This window comes from Salvelinus fontinalis, chromosome 4, assembly GCF_029448725.1.
Source record: "Salvelinus fontinalis isolate EN_2023a chromosome 4, ASM2944872v1, whole genome shotgun sequence".
Lineage (NCBI taxonomy): Eukaryota > Metazoa > Chordata > Actinopteri > Salmoniformes > Salmonidae > Salvelinus > Salvelinus fontinalis.
The window spans coordinates 75,234,217-75,254,216 of record NC_074668.1 but is presented as its reverse complement, the minus strand read 5'-3'; the positions used below and the strand labels follow the sequence as shown (position 1 = coordinate 75,254,216).

The 20,000-nt window shown below is 45.8% G+C and overlaps 1 protein-coding gene across 6 annotated transcripts in view; it reads right to left on the bottom strand.

Annotated features, from left to right (window-relative positions):
* Window positions 1-16,719, bottom strand: part of LOC129854400 (transcription factor SOX-6-like) — a gene marked incomplete at its 5' end in the record, with an annotated part of 33,920 nt that extends 17,201 nt beyond the window's left edge. For 3 of the 6 annotated variants that reach the window (XM_055921401.1, XM_055921404.1, XM_055921406.1), the window contains 5 exon segments: window positions 2,256-2,361; window positions 13,082-13,102; window positions 13,280-13,470; window positions 14,344-14,518; window positions 16,570-16,719. In XM_055921401.1, coding sequence (XP_055777376.1) covers window positions 2,256-2,361; window positions 13,082-13,102; window positions 13,280-13,470; window positions 14,344-14,518; window positions 16,570-16,719 — 643 coding nt within the window. 6 annotated transcript variants of the gene reach the window in all.
* Window positions 16,720-20,000: the final 3,281 nt, after the last annotated feature.

The following is a 20,000-nucleotide window of genomic DNA, read 5'->3' as shown; positions in this document are numbered from 1 at the left end:
GTCTGTTACTGTACAACAAAAGTACAACACTACTGTTCCTCCTATCCCATAAGGAGTCTATTAGCATATTTCCACTTAGCCAAGCTGCCTTGCTTATTTCTCCTTGGCTGATATTGTGCTGTGCGTTCCGATGAACTCTGTTTCCTGCCTCCCTGCATCTCTCAACGCCCCCTTTGTTCTCCCAGGACCCTCTCTGGCGGAGGCGCTTTAGATAAACACACAACCCGCGTGTCATTCTACTTCTACCAAGCCATATGTGAATGAACAAAGAGGCTGGGTTGAGGCCTTTTGTGGTATTTGTTCATGTTTTTCATCTGAGCTTAAAAAGACCTAATGACTTTGCGGTGAGCTGATGCATGTGGCTTGTGGCTTTCCAAAATGAAGGAAATTCTATCTATTCTCATACCACGCCACTATTTTCCAATGGCCCTCGTTAGAACTTTGGCAGCTGTTAATTTGGTTGCTGCATGCTTTGCAAATATTAGTTTAAACAACCTAAAGCTTTCTGTGAACTGCAACGAGGCCTTCTGTACAGTGGTCTTCTGAATAACACTGTCTCTCCTCTGCAGGGAGATTGACCCCTGCCCTGACAGACCTACAGTCACTAGGTAGCAGCTACAGCCTGTTCAGGTATATTCAGATACTACCTGTAGTTTTCCTCATGTTGGGGTGCAGAAAGGTGTCTGCAGTACACTAACAAGTCCCTGCTTTAAAATAATGAACCATATTTACATGTGGTACCTGGCTCTCCCTCAAGGAATCACTCAACTGGGTAAGCGGTTGAAAATGCTGTTGACAGCTATGAATTATTTGGAAATGATAATAGTAATCTTATTATAATTGTTATATCCTATCCATTGTCATAGTAAACATCTCTTTTCTTAGATTTGCTCAACATAATGCCTCCAAACAAGAACCTCAAAAGTAAACACGGATCTTGTTCTCCAAAGTAAACAGATTGCGGTTGTAAAAACAGGCTTTAATGTGGTGGGCATCATGTTAAAACCCTGTTCACATCATTCATCTGGCGGTGCTGTTGAAACAGACAGATATATTTGTGGAGATAGATGAAATGGTGACTGTGTTGGTGAGCTATGTGCATGTCTCTGGCTTCTAGCCACCACTCTCTCTCTCCCCCTGGGAAGAGGACCTCCGTGGGCCCTGCCTCTCCTCTCCTCCCTGCCTCCTCCTAATCCACAGCCTGCTGGGAACTCACTTCCCAGAGGCATCTGGCGCTAGCCTTTCCCTCTGCCCTGCATAGGACATAAAAGGGCACAACTGATCCCTGACGACAGGGGCTGGTGCGCGCCTTGCTCCTGTCCTGACTCCACAGTAGCCACAGAAGAAAGGTTCCCACTGGGGTAACTGGGAGAGGCTGAGGACCTAGAGAACATCTGCCCTGAGGGCCAGAGGGGTGGGACAGAGTCTGCTGCGGTTGACGACGTGGGAACTATCCCTCTATGGCCACTAACTGCACCTCTAATCCTGAATTTATGGGTGTGATGTGAAAGCAGACAAGACAACTCATTTATGTTTCAGTTCTTTGACTTTGTCAACAAGCAGGTTTATGTGAGGTAGACCATACAATTTGTGAAACGTTGTGTGTTGTAATTATTTTGTTGGGAATGTTGGGAAATGGGGAAATTGGTGGGAAATGTTTTAAAAGGGCGTTTAGAAGGGATCTTAAAGAGGCGAGTGCTCTTGTATTGTCTTGAGAAATATCTCTCCCTCCATCTTGAGAATGTTGCAGCTATTAAAGGTGAGCCTGATTCATTTTCCCTCTGAAGTGCCATGGAAACTGACACAAATATTTACGTCAGACAAACATTGGCGCATCGAGGCATTCCTCGCCACTGTTTACGCTCCAGGCCCACAAAGGGAGATGACGCTTTGTCACATGGGTGCTACACGAATTTACACCTCTGTGCCCAGGACCTCAAACAAGTGCAGTGGCAGCCGGGGCCAGGCCTGGAGAAGGGCCAGCTTTGTCCTCAGGCACCCTGTCCTCCCCTCACTTACCTGTGAAAACCAGGGAGCGGTGGGTGCCTTCAAACACCACTATCCCCCCAACCCAGCTCCCCCTGGTCTACTGCTCTGGCAGCCCTCACCTCTCTCTGGTCCACTATAGGAACACACTGTGCACTGGGGGGGGGGATGCAGGCAGCAGTCTGAAGAATTCACTGTTACATAGAAGTGACTAGATGGCTTTTCAGCATGGGAAAAGGGAAAACTATAGGAGAGAAGTCTGTACTTACCATCCAGATCCTCTGGCCTGGTGAGGTCGATGACTCTGTGGCCAATTTTGCCATCCTCGCCCAGTTTGCTAAGATGGTGACCAAGGCTCTCAAAGTGTGCCCGCTCCTACAGTACACATAAACAGAGGAAAGACAGAGAGAGACAATGAAGAACCTGAAAAAACTGCTGCATATACAGTACATCTCTTTCCATATCAAGAGAATAGCTGATCAGTAGAATAACTGAATGAGTCATTTCTGAAACACATTATCTCTTTGAAATAACTGCTAGCTCTATTGTAGAGCCGCTCCTTTGACAAGATGGAAGTGGATTGAGCTTGCCTTTAACATCCCTGCATTCAGCAGATGATATAATGTATGACAGGAGGGAGGGAGGTAGAGACAGTAGGAGCCAGGGGTGCTGTAAATAGAGTTACAGAGGAATAGTTTGTGATCCCGAGCACACAATAGGGACTGGGGCCCTCTCTTTGCAGCGCTCAGGTTTTCTCTCTGTAATCTTTGCTGTACATCCCCCTGTCTGTCTGGTGCTAGCGCCCAGAGCTCAGCAGCCATCACGTATTTAGGGCTCATGCTTTATAGAACACACCGTGTTCTCCCTTTTGTCATGTCGCTTTATGCTCAGATTAAACTTGGCATCATGTTGTACTTGACGCACAATGAAACCCGTTCATTCAGCTCGCCTGTGACAATGTTAAACGTCATGTCCGTGTGCATTTACAGAATAAAATAACAGCTTTCGGGGCCCTCTGAATAGTTGCTGCACATTACACGTAATGTATTATGCAGGGGAGAGTGCCGACTGCTGCTCACTCCATTGTTAAATGACCTAGTTCGGCAGTGAATGCGCAGGGCATTAGCACAGGGCTGTCTTCCTCTCTAAAGACTCAAGTAGGAGATGGACACTTTGACTCGGCATGACACAAATAATCTCTCCCCTCGGATTGGCCTGGAAGACACTAAAAGCAGGCATGTTGCCAGGGTTCAGCCGAGAGCGTTTGTTTTACTCCCAGGGTGAGCATTCTATCTCTGCCAAAGGTGCACTATGTGTACCCCTCCTCTTCCTGTGTCTTTTCTGAGGTTACCTATCACACGCAGTTTGAACAGACACTCAGGTGGGCTCCCTATAATGCTAACAGCTCCCCTGCCACACACACAGACACCGACACCAACACACGCATTCATCTTTCACTGTTCTATGGGCTTTCACTCTTTTGTTTGTGTTCTTGTTTTTCCACCCACATGGGAGCTTGTATACCTCTCTCCTATCAGAGAAAATATAATGTACCATTATACTTCAGTCACTGGAGGTTAATACAGAACATCACTTGCAATACAATGCTGTTTGATTTAGTTTCATAGAACATCCTGATCAAAAGCATTACTTCCAGAAAAAAAAAAACAGTTGTTCATTCATTTCTCAGAGAAAAAAAATCCATTGTCCCAAAATAATTATTTGTCAAAAAAAGATCCATTGTCAATTTACTGAAATGTTTTTCCTCTTTCAGTTTCCCTTTGATTGGCCAATAAGACCTGAAAAGGATGACAAGAAGACAAATTGAGACATTTGAATTCCACTTCAAGTCTTCTCCATCATCCTGAGGCATTTTATTTATTCAAGAACTATTCCTCAAAAAGAGAGAGTATGTCTCTCTCTGTGTGTGTCCCTGTGTGTGTGTGTCTCTGTGTGTGTCCCTGTGTGTGTGTGTCTCTGTGTGTGTCCCTGTGTGTGTGTGTCTCTGTGTGTGTCCCTGTGTGTGTGTGTCTCTGTGTGCGTGTCTCTGTGTGTGTCCCTGTGTGTGTGTGTCTCTGTGTGTGTCCCTGTGTGTGTGTGTCTCTGTGTGTGTCCCTGTGTGTGTGTGTCTCTGTGTGTGTGTGTGTGTGTGTGTGTCTCTGTGTGTGTGCGTGTCTCTGTGTGTGAAAGACAGTGAGAGTGCTGCAATTTACCATCATGCTTCAAGGAGCCATCATTATGTATCAACATCTGAGTGATTCTGATCTACAATTAACCACCACCTGCTTATGGCCTGTGATTAGAGGCTGCCTATCTGCCTTGGCTTTGCTAACTTAAGTGTTTTCTAATTATGACATATGCGCTGGTCCCCGCTGGGCAGAAGGCGCTTTGTAAAGATAAGATTGAGCGCCATGCCTTCCCAGCGCCACGCTCCGTGTGAAGCGACACACACTGCTGTATTCATCACCCAGCCACATTATTGCACTTAATGAAAGAGGCTAGCGGCCCGATGACAAATTGACGGATGTGCGATTAGTCAGACGGGCAATGGCGGCCTGGGATGGGATGCTACATGGACAGTCCTCTCGTCTCTGCTGGGAGGGCCTGGGAGGACTCAGCATTCTGGGGGAACTGTGTAATAAATTAGCCGTCTACTATCCCCCCCCTCCTGCACTCCACTGGCCCCTCCTGATCAATCAAGGCCTTTTATAAACTCATGATCATTAAGCATCATGTTGGGCTGAAGGGATGAGTAACAGGAGCCATCCATCAAAGACTTTCATTAACAACTAGCTCAGCGCTAAACTTCTCCTTTCTCCACCACAAAGTCCCAGTGATCACACAGAGGGAACATCAGCTACCGCACCAGTCAGCTGGGACCAGTGTTGAACAAGTCGGCTTATTGAATTAAGCCCTTATTACCTCCACGTCATTAAATATAATCAAACTCTGTACAGTCTGATGATACATCAGCAATCATTGTTACATTGCCCAATAATGTTTGATTTAGGACGTGTTGTCTGTGTTGTCTAATGTGAGTTACTGTATTCTTATGTACTCTGCTGTACTCTACTGTACTCTACTGTAGCTGGACAGTACTGTATGTCAACTACAAGGTTATTAAACATTGTACAAATATGACTTTCTCTTTCCCTGTGTTGGCAATGCTAATGAACATTAGATTAAATCTGTGCAATATGCTACAATGAATTTCCATTACATTTTATATAGTATGTTTTATATACTTATTGCTTATAACCTTTATCATTTATATCCATGCATTAGAATTACAGTTAAAATTATGGGGATAAATTATATGCACAACATCAGGCTTTTTGTTTCAAGGCTTGAAAATATTCAGTGAACTGATGCTACTTTACTACCCCTGCATCAAGTGCTGTGATAAATTAATGGCATTTTTATTATTTTATGATGTCATGACATTTTTACTGATCACTCTGGCACAGAAGGACATGTGGTGGTATCCAGGGACGATGGCCCTCCGTCCGTCCAGAGAGATAGACGGTATAGTATGCTCACCACCGCCTGCCTGCTGCATGTCCACTATAAAGGACATTTATAATGTACAGTAGTGAGGATGACAAGAGCACTTCCCTTCAGCAAATGGAGAAAAAAATAGGACAACTGGGATAGGAGAGAGAGAGAGAAAAATAGAGAGGGAGAGAGAAAGAGAGAGAAAAAGAAAGAGGGAGAGAGAGAGAGAGATGCAGGGAGTGAAAGGGAGAAAGATAAAAGACTTGATAGAATAAATGCACACGTGAAGGAGAGGCAGGGAATGAAGATGAGAGAACATGAAAGAGGGGCAGAGAGAGAGAGAGAATACAAAATACATAATGGTACAAGTTGTTCCCCTCCCATTCTGAACACGGCCTCTGGCGAGCGAGCGGTCCTTCCCTCAAATGAGTTCAGCATGCAGCCTTCATCCCACATCTCAAATTATAGCGACGCGCTCCAAGCTCAAGTGGAAAAAAGCCACCCACAATAATCTCCTCTGCCCTGCCCCGTGCTCTTTTTGTCTCAAATTTGGTTACAAACACATTTTGTTCGATAGCAAATGGCTGCCCGGTGAAGTCATGCCATAGCCATAGAGAACAGAGCAGGGCGAGGGATGGCAGAGTCAGTGGAACTTCTTAGCTTAGCATTGGGGAAGTGTGGAACCCGAGAAGGCCCATGTCAGCACTGTGAAGAGGGCTTTAATCTGCCTGGCCACAGAACATGTGCAGGAGGCCCGCTTCTCTGCCCACAGCCACAGGGCGTATCCTGGGCCTGGGCAGCCCTGACAGAGGCAGCTAGAGGCAGTGGTAAAGAAAGCAGAAGAAGAGGCAGAGAGAGGCAGGAGGCCCTGTGCATTGTGCCTGTGTCTACCCTGTATTTACGCATCACACTGCCGCTCCACTCCTGCCCCTCTCCTTTATAAATAGCCTGGCCACCACCATATGGCCTTGGATTGTCAGGGCTGCTCCATACAACTGTAAGATAATAAGGATTGTTAGAGCCGTTTAAGGTCCGGTATTAAGGACAGCTGAAAACATTGTCTGGATTTAAGTGAAAAAAAAGTAGAGAAGTCCTCCACTATTCTTCTGTTAAAGGGACTGCTTCTGTAAGATACTGAAAAGCTTCACTTGACGATAATCAAGCAGGACAGGTGCGTAAACCTTGGAGTTTGGTCATTTCCTTTTTTCGGTTTCCCAGGTGCATAGGGCTAATACCTTGATAAAAAAAGACAACTGACAAAGGCCATAATATTCTGTTGAATAACTGTTATTGTCATGTCTGTGAAAGCGGGCCTCGCAGCATGTGCTGCAGCTCAAACACCTGGTCTATGGGGAGGTGAAGCACACAGCTGTCTGATCTGAGCACAATAGCAGGCTTTGTGTATCAGCTGTCACTCATCACAAAGGTCACATATGACCCAGAGTGGAGACCTTGAGGGCCGAAACCTCTGCATTCTGCGCCCTGCCCTGACTAAAATGGAGACAAAGTGCCCTTTAAACATGAAGTGGTGTTACATCCCGTTTTCTCATCGCAATCTGTTTTGTATTTCAGTTCTAACCAATTGCAATGTTATTTATAATGTTTCAGCTCTCCAGTAGTTGGTAGTTTTGAACCATTTACGTCTTAAGAACATCCAGTGGTGTGGTAAGCCGAGGGTTTCTTTCATGCAGCCTCTTGCTCTCTTTCCCCTGCTCCCTGGGTCTCAGCCCTGCACTACAGGAGCTCCACAGGCCTCATCCCCCAAGGCAGGCACAGGATCACTCAGGCCATAGATGGACCACTGCCCTAGACATCCAGTCCTCTGAGTCCTCCAGCCTCTACTGACAGCACCAGGCTACTACCTCATTAAGAGAGCAGCACAGAGTAGCATCTTAGTTCAATTATGGAGCTGAACTGCTAACTGCTACCCCTAATCCGGGCTGGACGCCAGATAGAGTTTTTGGTTTGTTTTTAATGACAGAATATGCTATCATACACCAGAATGAGATGTTCTTCACTTTTTCTCTGGAAGGAGAACCAAGTCAGCCACACAAAACCTGACCTTTCAACTTAATTTGCAAATGGTGTATTTTATGCATTGCCATCTCTGCTCTGTGCTGTAAAGGCCTTTCTGACAGGGCTCTCCTGTGGTTTTTTATTCCACACTGGGTTGAGATCATTTGCTGGTGTATTTTTATGGGTTTCCAGCTCTCAATGACCCTGAACTGTTCACGGGCTCCTCCAGGGACCGTTAAGTTGGGCTCACATCTCTGCCTTATCAAACCCTCTGCTTACAATAACACAACACTACCATAACCACAACAATATGGAGAGTGAACTGAGTGACCTGGCAGACACAGGAGTCATTATGTGCCCCCTGTAACAATGCTGCAGCAGAGCATAACAGGCCCATTATGGCGTGTTCTCTCTCTCCCCAGTCTACGTTGTACAGAGGCCCGGCCCGGCCGGCAGTGAGCGTGGCTCTCTCTGCAGGTCTAGAGCTCTGGGGCCAGTAACATTTTTGAGCGGCTGCAGTGCATTGGCAATTCCCCATTTTACACTGCAACTACGGAAAATAAGGGAACTACCTCAGCCAACAGCCCAACCAGGATGCAGCCTTGATGTCTTTCTGGAGAGAGGCGAGGCAGACAGAGAGACAGAATGACAGAAAAAGAGAAAGAGCGGGTGGCATTGTTTCAGTCCTGGCCTGGGACAGACGCCCACACACATCCACAACCTCATTCAGAGTCATAGACTATTTTTATTCCTTTGACATATGTGAACATTTGGACAAAGCATTAATGTAAGCAATACTCAACAATGGCACTTGCTGGCTATGGCCAGTGACTGGGAGCAGAACATAATCTAATTTGGACGGCCAAACCCATGTATGCCAGGGATTTACATTGCAGCCAAAAAGCCTTGGTTGGCAATTTCCAAGACAGCAGTCGAAAAGCAGCAGAAAATTGCTTCCAGGGCTGCAGACCAGACAAGATTATATTCAAAGTCTTTGTGAGGGCTTTGCCTGAATAGGACCTCGGCACACACACACACACACACACACACACACACACACACACACACACACACACACACACACACACACACACACACACACACACACACACACACACACACACACACACACACACACACACACACACACACACACACACACACACACACACACACACACACACACACACAGATTAGAGCGAGAAGAGCATTTCTACTACTTGCAAAAGGTTAGGAGTCAGGACTTTGTGGAACACCAGCAAAGCTCCATTTGAATATGTTCGGCTCTGAGGTGTACGACATGGGAAAGAGAATATTGTACTCATCAATAATGTAGGGAGGAGGGGGTGTCAGGGGGACAGGGGCAGTTCAATAGGTTAATACACTGGCCTTTCACCCTTTGATTCCAGTTTGGGAGATGTCAGCAGAGGAATATATTGTATCTCTACACACAGCCTCCAGTGAACAGCGGGTACCACCAAGACCAAGACAAGAGCTATGGGAATATCAACCAAGACAAGAGCTATGGGAATATCAACCAAGACAAGAGCTATGGGAATATCAACCAAGACTAGAGCTATGGGAATATCAACCAAGACTAGAGCTATGGGAATATCAACCAAGACAAGAGCTATGGGAATATCAACCAAGACAAGAGCTATGGGAATGTCAACCAAGACAAGAGCTATGGGAATATTAACCAAGACAAGAGCTATGGGAATATCAACCAAGACAAGAGCTATGGGAATATCAACCAAGACAAGAGCTATGGGAATATTAACCAAGACAAGAGCTATGGGAATATTAACCAAGACAAGAGCTATGGGAATATCAACCAAGACAAGAGCTATGGGAATATTAACCAAGACTAGAGCTATGGGAATATCAACCAAGACAAGAGCTATGGGAATATTAACCAAGACAAGAGCTATGGGAATATCAACCAAGACAAGAGCTATGGGAATATTAACCAAGACAAGAGCTATGGGAATATCAACCAAGCAAGACAAGAGCTATGGGAATATCAACCAAGACAAGAACTATGGGAATATCAACCAAGACAAGAGCTATGGGAATATTAACCAAGACTAGAGCTATAAGAATCTCAAGCAAGACAAGAGTTATAGGAATATCACCAATCTGTGACACCTGAATCAGTGACTCAGTAGCCTGTTTTCTCCTGTATCTCAGTTCATACAGTATAGGACAAACTATGAAATCTTCAACCTGCAGATGAATACACCCAATCCTAACAGTTTTACCAGTTCTAGCTAGCTATGCTAATAGCAGGAGACAATTCCAGGAGTTGCAAATGGATCCTGTTGTATTTGACTGTACACATTCTCAGTTGTTTTAGATAAAAGCATCCACTGAGCAAATAAATAATGGAACAAAGTAATTGCCCTCTAAAGACAATAATACCTTTAGATAAATATTTCAAAAAGGAACATTTTGAGCCTTGGAAAAGCTTTTATTGTACTGATGGGATATAGTAAAAAAGGACAAATAGAAAACAGTAAAGCATGAATATTTTACATTACCTCAACAAGAAGGTAGATGACTAGTGAACTGTAGAATTAAAGGACGTCTTCCACCTCAAAGGGCAGTAGTAAGGAGCGAGAGATGAGGAGGAACGAGAGAGAGATGAGAGGATGAAGAAAGAGACGAGAGAGAAAGATAAGAGAGAGAGAAGAGATGGAAAGAGAGAGTAAGAAGGGCCATATGGAGGGATCCCAGTAATAGGGGTGAGAGAGGAGGAAGGGATGCATTGTGCTCCATGGACACACTTTGTATTAAAAGATGAATTGATCCATCTGTAAGCAGCACTTAGCCCCACTCTCCGGCTGGGTCGTTACACTGGGATAAATCAATATTTAATATCCCCCTCCAACAGCCACACTAGATGATTTTAACCTCTGCTTAATCCCATTTATGTTACTTTTACGGAATCTTCATGTAAGCTTTCACTGTGATAAACTTCCAAACAGCCGACCGGGAGCACAGCTATTAAAGAGCACACAGTATTTATGTCAGGTGAGGCGCTTGGCTGAAATATTAATATTCTGAAACTGACCAAAGTGAAAGCTTTTATCTGGGCCGTCCGGGCCTGTGCAGACTGTCGGCTTGTATCAGGGGAAGGGAAGGCCACTCCGTGCTGTGCCGCGCCAGGCCTGCACCCCCCCCCCCCCCCTCTCTACCTCCTTCCTAACCCTCCCTCCCTACCTCTGTTTTTACTGTGCCACACTGTGATGATCACTCTACTGGTTCACTTGTTAGAGTGTGTCCCAGCACTAAACACACACACCATCCTGATAGGGACAGTGTCACTGGAACTGTCTTTATCTGCCTTTGGTCTAGGGATGGAGCCAAGCATGGCTACAGAAGACTGGTCATATTCACTATCACATTGACCTGAGAGTTTCACATTGGAGTGTCTCTTTGGTATGACTGAGACAGCATGAAGAGCTGCTCCTTAGTCCCTCTCTAAGCACAAAAAATAGTTCCAAAAGGGTTCTCGGCTGTCCCCATAGGATAAACTTTTCTGGTTCCAGGTAGAACCCTTTTGGGTTCCATGTAGAACCCTCTGTGGAAAAATTCAAGATAGCACCTTTTTTTCTAAGAGTGCAGGCGAGATAGTGCCAAGGGTTTCATGCTAACTCATTAGAGATGCAGCTACTTCTCCTAAACATAGCTGTGCCTCTGGGAAGCTGTCCTCTGACAGACCCAGGTGGGAGGATGGAGAGAGAGGCCAGGCACACGAAGGCTGACTGACTTCCAAAAGAAGGAGTCTTTGTGGTGTGTACGGTTACCTAGGGCAACACGATAACCCCAAAATACCAGTCATATTTTCAAACTGATAGCCCACCTATTTATAATTTATTGTTCTTGGCTGTGTACTGTCAATGCTGTGATCTTGAACCACAAGCCTCCGCAGTCTTACCTCACTGTTACATTGATTCTTACATTGCACTGACTCTATGCACACACAATGGACTCTACCCACACATACTAACACTGCAATTTTTATTCTTTATCTTTAACTCTGCATTGTTGTGGAAAAGGACCCGTAAATAAGCATTTCACTGTTAGTCTACACTCTCTGTCCATCTCTCTGTCTCTCTCTCCTCAGACTGAGTACACAGACTGAAAGGGGTGGAGCAGAGGTGAGGAGTGATTGACAGCTTCATCCACAAATGCCCCTCCCTGTTATAAATACACACAGCTTACCCGAGAGGATTGTTTAAACACAGGCTGAGTAGACAGGCCCATAATGCAGTCGAGACAAAAACGAAAGCAAACAAAAGAGGGGCAGAGAAAAGCGGTAAGCTCTACCTGCTAAGAACAATGGAGGGGTAGGTGTTTGCTGCCTGTTGAAAACGGTTCCTTTCAGGGCATTGTTCACACGCTGCATTCATATCATGTAGCAGCAGATTCTGGAGCTTGGCTCACCTTAGAGTCAGGGAGGTAGAGAACGCTACAGGGCTGTCCCACAGACACACCGACAGACACACAGACAGACACACAGACAGACACAGACAGTGACTGAGTGGAAACGGGAGATGGGAGTGTTAACGTTACTCTACGGGCCTCAGACTCACCCACTTAGTGGAGAACCAACAAAGACAGAGACACTGAGGAAGCTTAACTAGCTAACAGGAACAGTTATGATGGCGGGGTGTTAAGGTGTACAACCATAAAAAATTGTAGTTTGAATTTCCTTTTATAACGACACAACCCTGTGAGATGGGACTGAACTTTAAATACAAAAACAATACAAATGGTTTTATTATCTGGTGACATGGCAAGACAAGTTGATCCCACTGAGTTGTTAAACTATTGGTCATGTCCCTTGACTTGACACACTTCAGTCTGAGCTCACTGCATTCCCACCTGTGTAGACACAGATTTACCCCTAAAACTAAATTAAAGAAGAAATCAAAATAGATATTCGTAGATGTTTTTACATATACATTGACCTAGTTGAATGTGTTGGTTAAAAGTGTCAGGTGTTGAAATATTAATGAAGCTCCGCTCCCAGTTCCTGCCTGCTCCTCACAGCCAACTGGCAATATGGCACCAATCAGAGGGAGGTGGATGTTGTTTTCTCTCCTTGATTGACTCATCGCTTGAAGATATTTTAAAAGGGAATCCCGGGGAGGGGAGTGTGTGTGCTCCTGGTACAAAGCGCCCCTGTCCCATGTCGAGGGACGGAGAGGGCCGTATGTCTGCTTTAATTGGGCAGAGACATCAGAGTGTTAACCCGCACCGGGCAGCACCATGGTCCGTTCCTCTATCACCAACATCAACACACACGCATGCAAACACCATAATGCACGCACACACACACACACACACACACACACACACACACACACACACACACACACACACACACACACACACACACACACACACACACACACACACACACACACACACACACACACACACACACAGCCATGCCAATGTCAATCAAAACCACTACTCTGGACCAGCATTAAAGACAAACATTGGTCTGAAGAATTATATCTAAAAAAGAAAATAGCGGAAATCACTTTACTAGTTATGGTTTTGGGCTACTCACAATGTACTCAGTGAACCAGCTCTGTTGGTGTGGAAAAAAGAGGGAGGGAAGGAGAAAAGAGAGACAGAGAGAGAAGAGTGAATAAACAGAAAGCAACATATAGGAAGATAAATGGAAGAGAGGAGAAAAGGAATGAGAGAGAATGAGACAGAGAGCTGGATGGACAAACAGACGGACGGAGGGGGCAGGGATTCTGACCTTGTCAGCCCTGCTGCAGTTGTTGAGGCCCATGCCTGTGAGGGCAGAGAGCTTGGCCTCCATGCCCTGCTGGTGGTGCTGCAGCTGCTCTCTCTGGATCTGTTCTCTCATCTTCCTGGCCTCCTGGATGGCCTTCATCACCGCATCCTGGTCCCCGAACAGCGCTGTGGAGTTTAGGCTGGACAGGATGTCTGGGGAGGGAGCGTCACGCCCAGTTAACCCACACACACAGTAGATACACTTACACACTATTCATTTTGATTCACAGTGAATGAGCCCACTGACAGGTGTTGATCATCCTATGTGGAGAATCAAGCCTTGTAGGAGGTCCTCTTCCTTTTTTCCCGTCAGGGTGTGTGTGCATGCGTGCGTGCATGTGTGTGCTGCCTGCATCTGTGTACGGGTGGGTCTGTTTTAAAGACAGCGAGAGGCAGTTGACCGAGTCTGTCGACCTTCTTTGTGTAATTAACATCTCAAAGTTAGGTGAGGAGGGATGGCAGTTAAAGACACAGAAATAGAATAAAACAAACATGGGGTTCAAACCCCCAGTCTGAACGGAACAGCGGAAATGCAGGCGCTTTAATGAAAGACTGCATTTAATAACAGTTAGCAAAGGCTGAGTAGAAAGGCTTAACATGAGAGGGATGGTGAAATGTGAGACCTCTTAAAAACAAATAATGTGTTACAACATCCGCAGCTCTAGATTGCATGGTTTTTAATACCAAGGTTCCACCGAGATTAAGAGTTGCAATTGTGTCAACAGTTTTGTCTACATAGAGATAAACGTCATTAACTTTTGGTTCATCCAGATAAAAAAAGGGCAGCATTCAAAGCCATTTTTACAACTTGACAGTCTGAAATACTATATGTTCAACTCCCATTATCTAAACACAGAAAATAAAACCAACAAAATATCTAGCTTCGATCCTATATCACTGTTATGGAAATATAATGATCTTTCTATGTGATCGAGGGGGTATCAACTTCAAAACAGATTAAATCAGTATGTATTGACTATTGGAGATGGAGCCGGAGGTGAGATGCAGAGTGTGGCCAGTTCTTACCCAGAGAAGACCCACGGCCCATGCCTCCAAGGGGACTGGGGATGCCGCTCTTGGACAGGCTGTTGGGGCTGGTCTTGCTGCCTGTGAACAGGCTTTGTGTGGGGGACGTGGGGGACTTGACCAGCTCTGCCGTCTTGGGCCGGGCGGACAGGTTGAGAGGCTGCGTTCCCTCCTCCTTGTGGAGATGGGGTAAGGGAGAGGAGTGGAAGAGAGAGAGGAGAGAGAGTGGAAGAGAGAGAGAGATAGGAGAGAGATAGATAGGGAGAAACAGCGGGAGAGAGAGGAGACAGATGTGAATAAGGGCTCCTCCTATTGGAGGATGTGTGGGCTCCCAGACAACAGTCTGCTTCTGGCTAATTACTAGCGCTCCTATCTGACCGTCCACTACTTCCCCCTCTCCCTTCCCCTTCTCTCCTCTCCCCCGCTTTTCCGCTCCTCTCCTCTCCCCTCCTCATTCATCTGCTGGCCCCGTGCCATCATGGCCGTCCTCACAGTTGCTCAGTACCTTTGTTCACACTAATTAAATCCGATTTTGCCTCTCTGTACATCTTCATCTGTTCTCCCTCTTCTCTGGTCTAAGAATGAATAATAACCACATTACAGAGATACATGGTGATGATTAAAGATGGTTGTAAGTAACAGTCATCAAACGTCAGTTGCGTTATCTAATTCATTAGGTTGTTTTCCAATTTCCTTTCTCATTTGCGGATACTGGTGTTAGTCATTTGTTTCATGTAATACTGCATCCGACAGTGTGTAATAAATGTATAACTGGTTTAGAATGCATTCTTTGTATAGTTGGGTGAGTTAATGTGAGATGTCAGGTCACAGGAGGACATGTCTGCTGGGCTGGTTGCAGTACAGCACAGAGCAGCAGTAAGGTGTGATTGAGTCTGATGGTGATCTGTGGTGTTCTCCAGGCCAGTGTCTAGGAGCTCTTGGAGAGGATACCTGCTACCTGACTGGATGGTACTGTAGGTATTACACACGTACCAATGGAGGAAAGTACCTGGGTGGGTCAAGTATAGCTCTACTGCCTCCTTATGTATCTCTCTAGTGAAGCCTCTTCGCTAAGATTAGTCTGTATGCCGTTGTTAACAGTCATTTTTAAAGCCCAAGTGTCTCCTTGTCCAAACATATGGCTGGCTCAGACACAGACTGCCTCAAGGCCTTGTTATTGCTGTGCCAATAACAGTTTGTCATCCAATGTAGCCAAAAACTGACAAACAAAACTAACAGCAATCTAATTCTAACTAAGGATGAATACACATGGGGCTTTGGGGACATATGTACTTTACATTAGTGTTTAATTATTGATAGTTCAAGCTCACAAGCGTAGTGTTTAGAAGTATGATAAATACCCATAGAGTCCATTCAGAACAGCAACTCAATGTCACAATATCTGAGTGAAAAGGCCTGTAGGATCTGTTCAGTGCCTCATATCTAACACACAGCCTTGATGACATAGATCCTATAAAGTGACAGGGTTTAGGAGACTTGATACAGGACCATGGATGAGCTCCCAGGAGGCTGTGTGCCTGGGGTCATGGGGGAGGTGTGGTGGGGTTGTGGGGGAGGCAGTGTTAAGCTCCAGAGCTTGCATGCTAAAGAGAATACCAGAGAGAGAGAGAGAGAGAGAGAGAGAGAGCTGCCCTACTGTACCATTCAATGACATGATTTTTCCAAATGGAGCATGTTTCTGATTATGGCCTCGCATGGTGAGAGGATGATGTATCTACTCTATGCTCCATACGGAGGTCTGGTGGATCCAGGCCATGCAGTAGCAGACCCTGCTCTCGGGTTTATATACAAGACAATAAGAGTCATCAATCCTTCTGATCCCTTCACTTTTTAAACTGCATTTACATACGAGTGATTCTCTCTCTGTTCTAATGGTTTTGTTCCGTCATAATAAAAAAGGTTCTGCTGTTCCTTGTGATCTGAAACCATGTGTTCAACAAATTCTCTCACTTAGAGTGTCCACAGCCATAGCAACCATGTCCACAGAGTTCTGGTTGAGAGAGAGCGGTCCTTGTTAAAGGCCCACAGATTGATGTGGACATGGACAAGTTTGGCCCAGTATTAGCACAGAACACAGAACAGCAGCACCACTACCATTACTACCACTCATTTTCTGAGTTATCAGCAGGCTGGGTCAAGAACCACTCCAGTACTTAGGTGGTGGGTTGTAGGTGGGTGAAGTAAGGGGTGAGATGCGGGGCCTACCTTGACTTGAGTGATAGGGCTGGAGGATCTCTTGTCGTTCTTCAGGCCGGAGGGAGAGATGGGCCCACTGTTGTTGGGAGGCTGGGGGAGTGGCGGCATCTTGGCTCCAGGAGAGACCTGCATGCTGGCAAGCTGGGCGGCATACAGTTGCTGTAGAGAGGAGAGGGAGGAAACCCACAAGGCATTAACATCCAAAGCCAGACACCATTCAAAGCTTTTTCTCTTTCTCTCTTTTCCTCTCTTTCTCTCTCTGTCTCTCTGTCTCTTTTTCTCTCTCTCCTTCACGTCTTCCTCTCTTTCCATGCCTGGCAGAGAACCTCCATCAAAGGTCTTTACTGTATATCAAAGCTTGAATCCAGGGAGAGACAGCAGCCTTAAAAACCACACAGCCATGGCTCTCATTCAGCACACTTGGAGTGCTCGTTTTCCACTCATCACAGAGAGAAGTTTTCAGACTCAACAGGAGAGAGACTGTTCTGATTTCCCTCCACAGTAGAGAGGTTTCTGTTGGGCTTTCTGGCCTGTAATATGACACTACTACACAGCCACCTGAGCTGGCCCTCTATACGCCTGCCATCCCACACTGTTAGAAAACCAAACCCAGTTGGACTCCCATCACAGAACACATTAAACGCATACATTATTAAGGCCCCATCCTGCCTGCTGCACAAAGACCATTGATGTCATCATGCTTATTTTCCTTGGCAATAAATCAGTAACTTCACTAACCAGTGGTGACTTACCACTCAGACGTGTGGTTTTGATGACTGGCTAAGCGTTTAATGACAATCACTTTTCTACACAGCAAAGGGGTTGAACTCTGTATAATATTATATATGTCTACTGCTGTCCTGATTATCTGGCAGGCGCTTAGTGAACGGGTTATTACGGATACTGATATGGCTTTTGAAAACATATTTAAAATAACAGTTGTCAGACACACATCACAGAAAAGGGGGTTGGGTCAAAAAATCCCACAATTCAATAAACGTCATCATTTAAATAAACTTTAGATATAAGGAAGGCAGATTGTCTATCATTGATGAAAGCTGGAGGCTTAAGTGATGCCTGTTAAAACTTCTAGGCTCTATGAACATGTGAGCTATAATTCATGGGTATCTAATAACATTCAAATACAAATCGGACTTTCCACTATTTTCCAGTCAGTTTGAACACAGCATAAAGAAGATTGTTTTCTGATCAGATCTGGAGTTGATGTTTTTGTACTGAGCCCTCTCTAAGAGACCACTAAGACTCACTCCCTATGTTGACAGCGCTACTGTTTGCCTCAGGCTATTATTGATTGGCCACCAGGTAAGTGGTTAAATTGGCTTTTGTCCCCTGCTGTAAGTGGCAGGGGTCTGTCAACTAGGACTCCTGTCTCAGAGTGAGGGCTAGGTAGTGTACAATATGTACAATCTCTCACAGCTCCAGACCAGACAGACACCACCTCATCACTCTCTGACAAGCCTTTCTGGCTCAGAGTAGGTACGCCGCTCTGTTTCTATGTTATTCAAACGGATGGCGTTGTCAAGGAGAATTTACTTTCTATTCGGTATGACCAATCAGTATGCCCCGTCTCATTTCCTGGTTTTCCGGGGCCCCATACAGACTCCATTTGTGTGGATGGAAAATGTGGCACAGCTCCGGTGGCCTGTTTGCCCCACCCTCCGTAGTGCAGACGCAGACTAAATCCAAACAAAGCCCTTTGTGTCCTGCTCACGTATCTCCAGATATAAACATGTATACTCTCCTGGACCAAACTTTATCGCCGCCACATACACGGCACACAAAAGGTTCATTCTTCTGGGGGACCCGAGGCAAACAACAGCACATGGGCAGCGGAAATGACCGACTGATTATGTTCCCACAATGATAGCGCTGCCCCCGCCTCACACACAAACAGCCTTTTGTCTTCAAGGGGCCACAGAAATGGACACAACTCTACCCCCCACCTCAAATCCATCTCACTAACACAACGTTGAGTTAGTTTGAGCATTTTGGGTTAGGGTGACATAGTTGAGTTAGTTTGAGCATTTTGGGTTAGGGTGACATAGTTGAGTTAGTTTGAGCATTTTGGGTTAGGGTGACATAGTTGAGTTAGTTTGAGCATTTTGGGTTAGGGTGACATAGTTCAGTTAGTTTGAGCGTTTTGGGTTAGGGTGACATAGCTGAGTTAGTTTGAGCATTTTGGGTTAGGGTGACATAGCTGAGTTAGTTTGAGCATTTTGGGTTAGGGTGACGTAGTTGAGTTAGTTTGAGCATTTTGGGTTAAGGTGACATAGTTGAGTTAGTTTGAGCATTTTGGGTTAAGGTGACATAGTTGAGTTAGTTTGAGCATTTTGTGTTAGGGTGACATAGTTGAGTTAGTTTGAGCATTTTGGGTTAGGGTTACATAGCTGAGTTAGTTTGAGCATTTTGGTTTAGGGTTACATAGCTGAGTTAGTTTGAGCATTTTGGGTTAGGGTGACATAGTTGAGTTAGTTTGAGCATTTTGGGTTAGGGTGACATAGTTGAGTTAGTTTGAGCATTTTGGGTTAGGGTGACATAGTTGAGTTAGTTTGAGCATTTTGGGTTAGGGTGACATAGTTGAGTTAGTTTGAGCATTTTGGGTTAGGGTGACATAGTTGTTTGCAGAGGAGTTGAGCTGCCTGACTATGTCTCTAGGCTACACGTGAGGCTCCAGTCTGTGTAGGAGCGGAGCGGAAGCCAAGTCTGTTGGACAGATGTTTGTTAACAGAGCTGTAGATGGGCAAAGCCCCTGACCCCGAGTGGGAAGAACTTTATTGTTCTGGAAAAAGAGAATAATTGGGTTTTGCTTCAAATTAGAGGTAGTCAAACTGGCTTTTGTGAGGCCTGATTAGCAGGACGTAGCCATGGGGTGAGGAGCTGCAGCTCTACCCAGCACAGGCAGACTCCAGGAGGTAAGAAACAATAAACACAATCAGGAGAGCAGGAAGACATGCAGGAGGGAGGTGTGACACGACACACAGTCCACCACTAACTAAACCATGCACCGCTCAAGGACAGAGAGGAGGTAGGGCAGCGGAGGGCTGCCACGTCTCCAATTCATTTCAGCCTAGTTGTGTAAAAATGTACGTGTTAACTAGCCGTGTACTAGGTGAAACAGAGGGGTGTAAGTTTGAGGGAGAGAGAGGGAGAGGGGGAGACAGGAGACAGCCTCTGGCTGACCTGACTGACTGACTGACTAACACCGTCTCTGGCCAGACACATGTTCCAGTCCCCTAACTGATGGACATCTGCCTAACTGCCTGCCTGGCTCACAGAGGTCTCTCCCGGTAGGCCCACACACTTACTCCCTTCCCCGCGCCCCCCGCCATCTTGCTGTGCTGCCACGGCAGAAGGTGCCTGTTGGTAATGAGGGTCACACTGAAAGTCAATGGTAAGACAGGGATCATGGGCTGGGGACT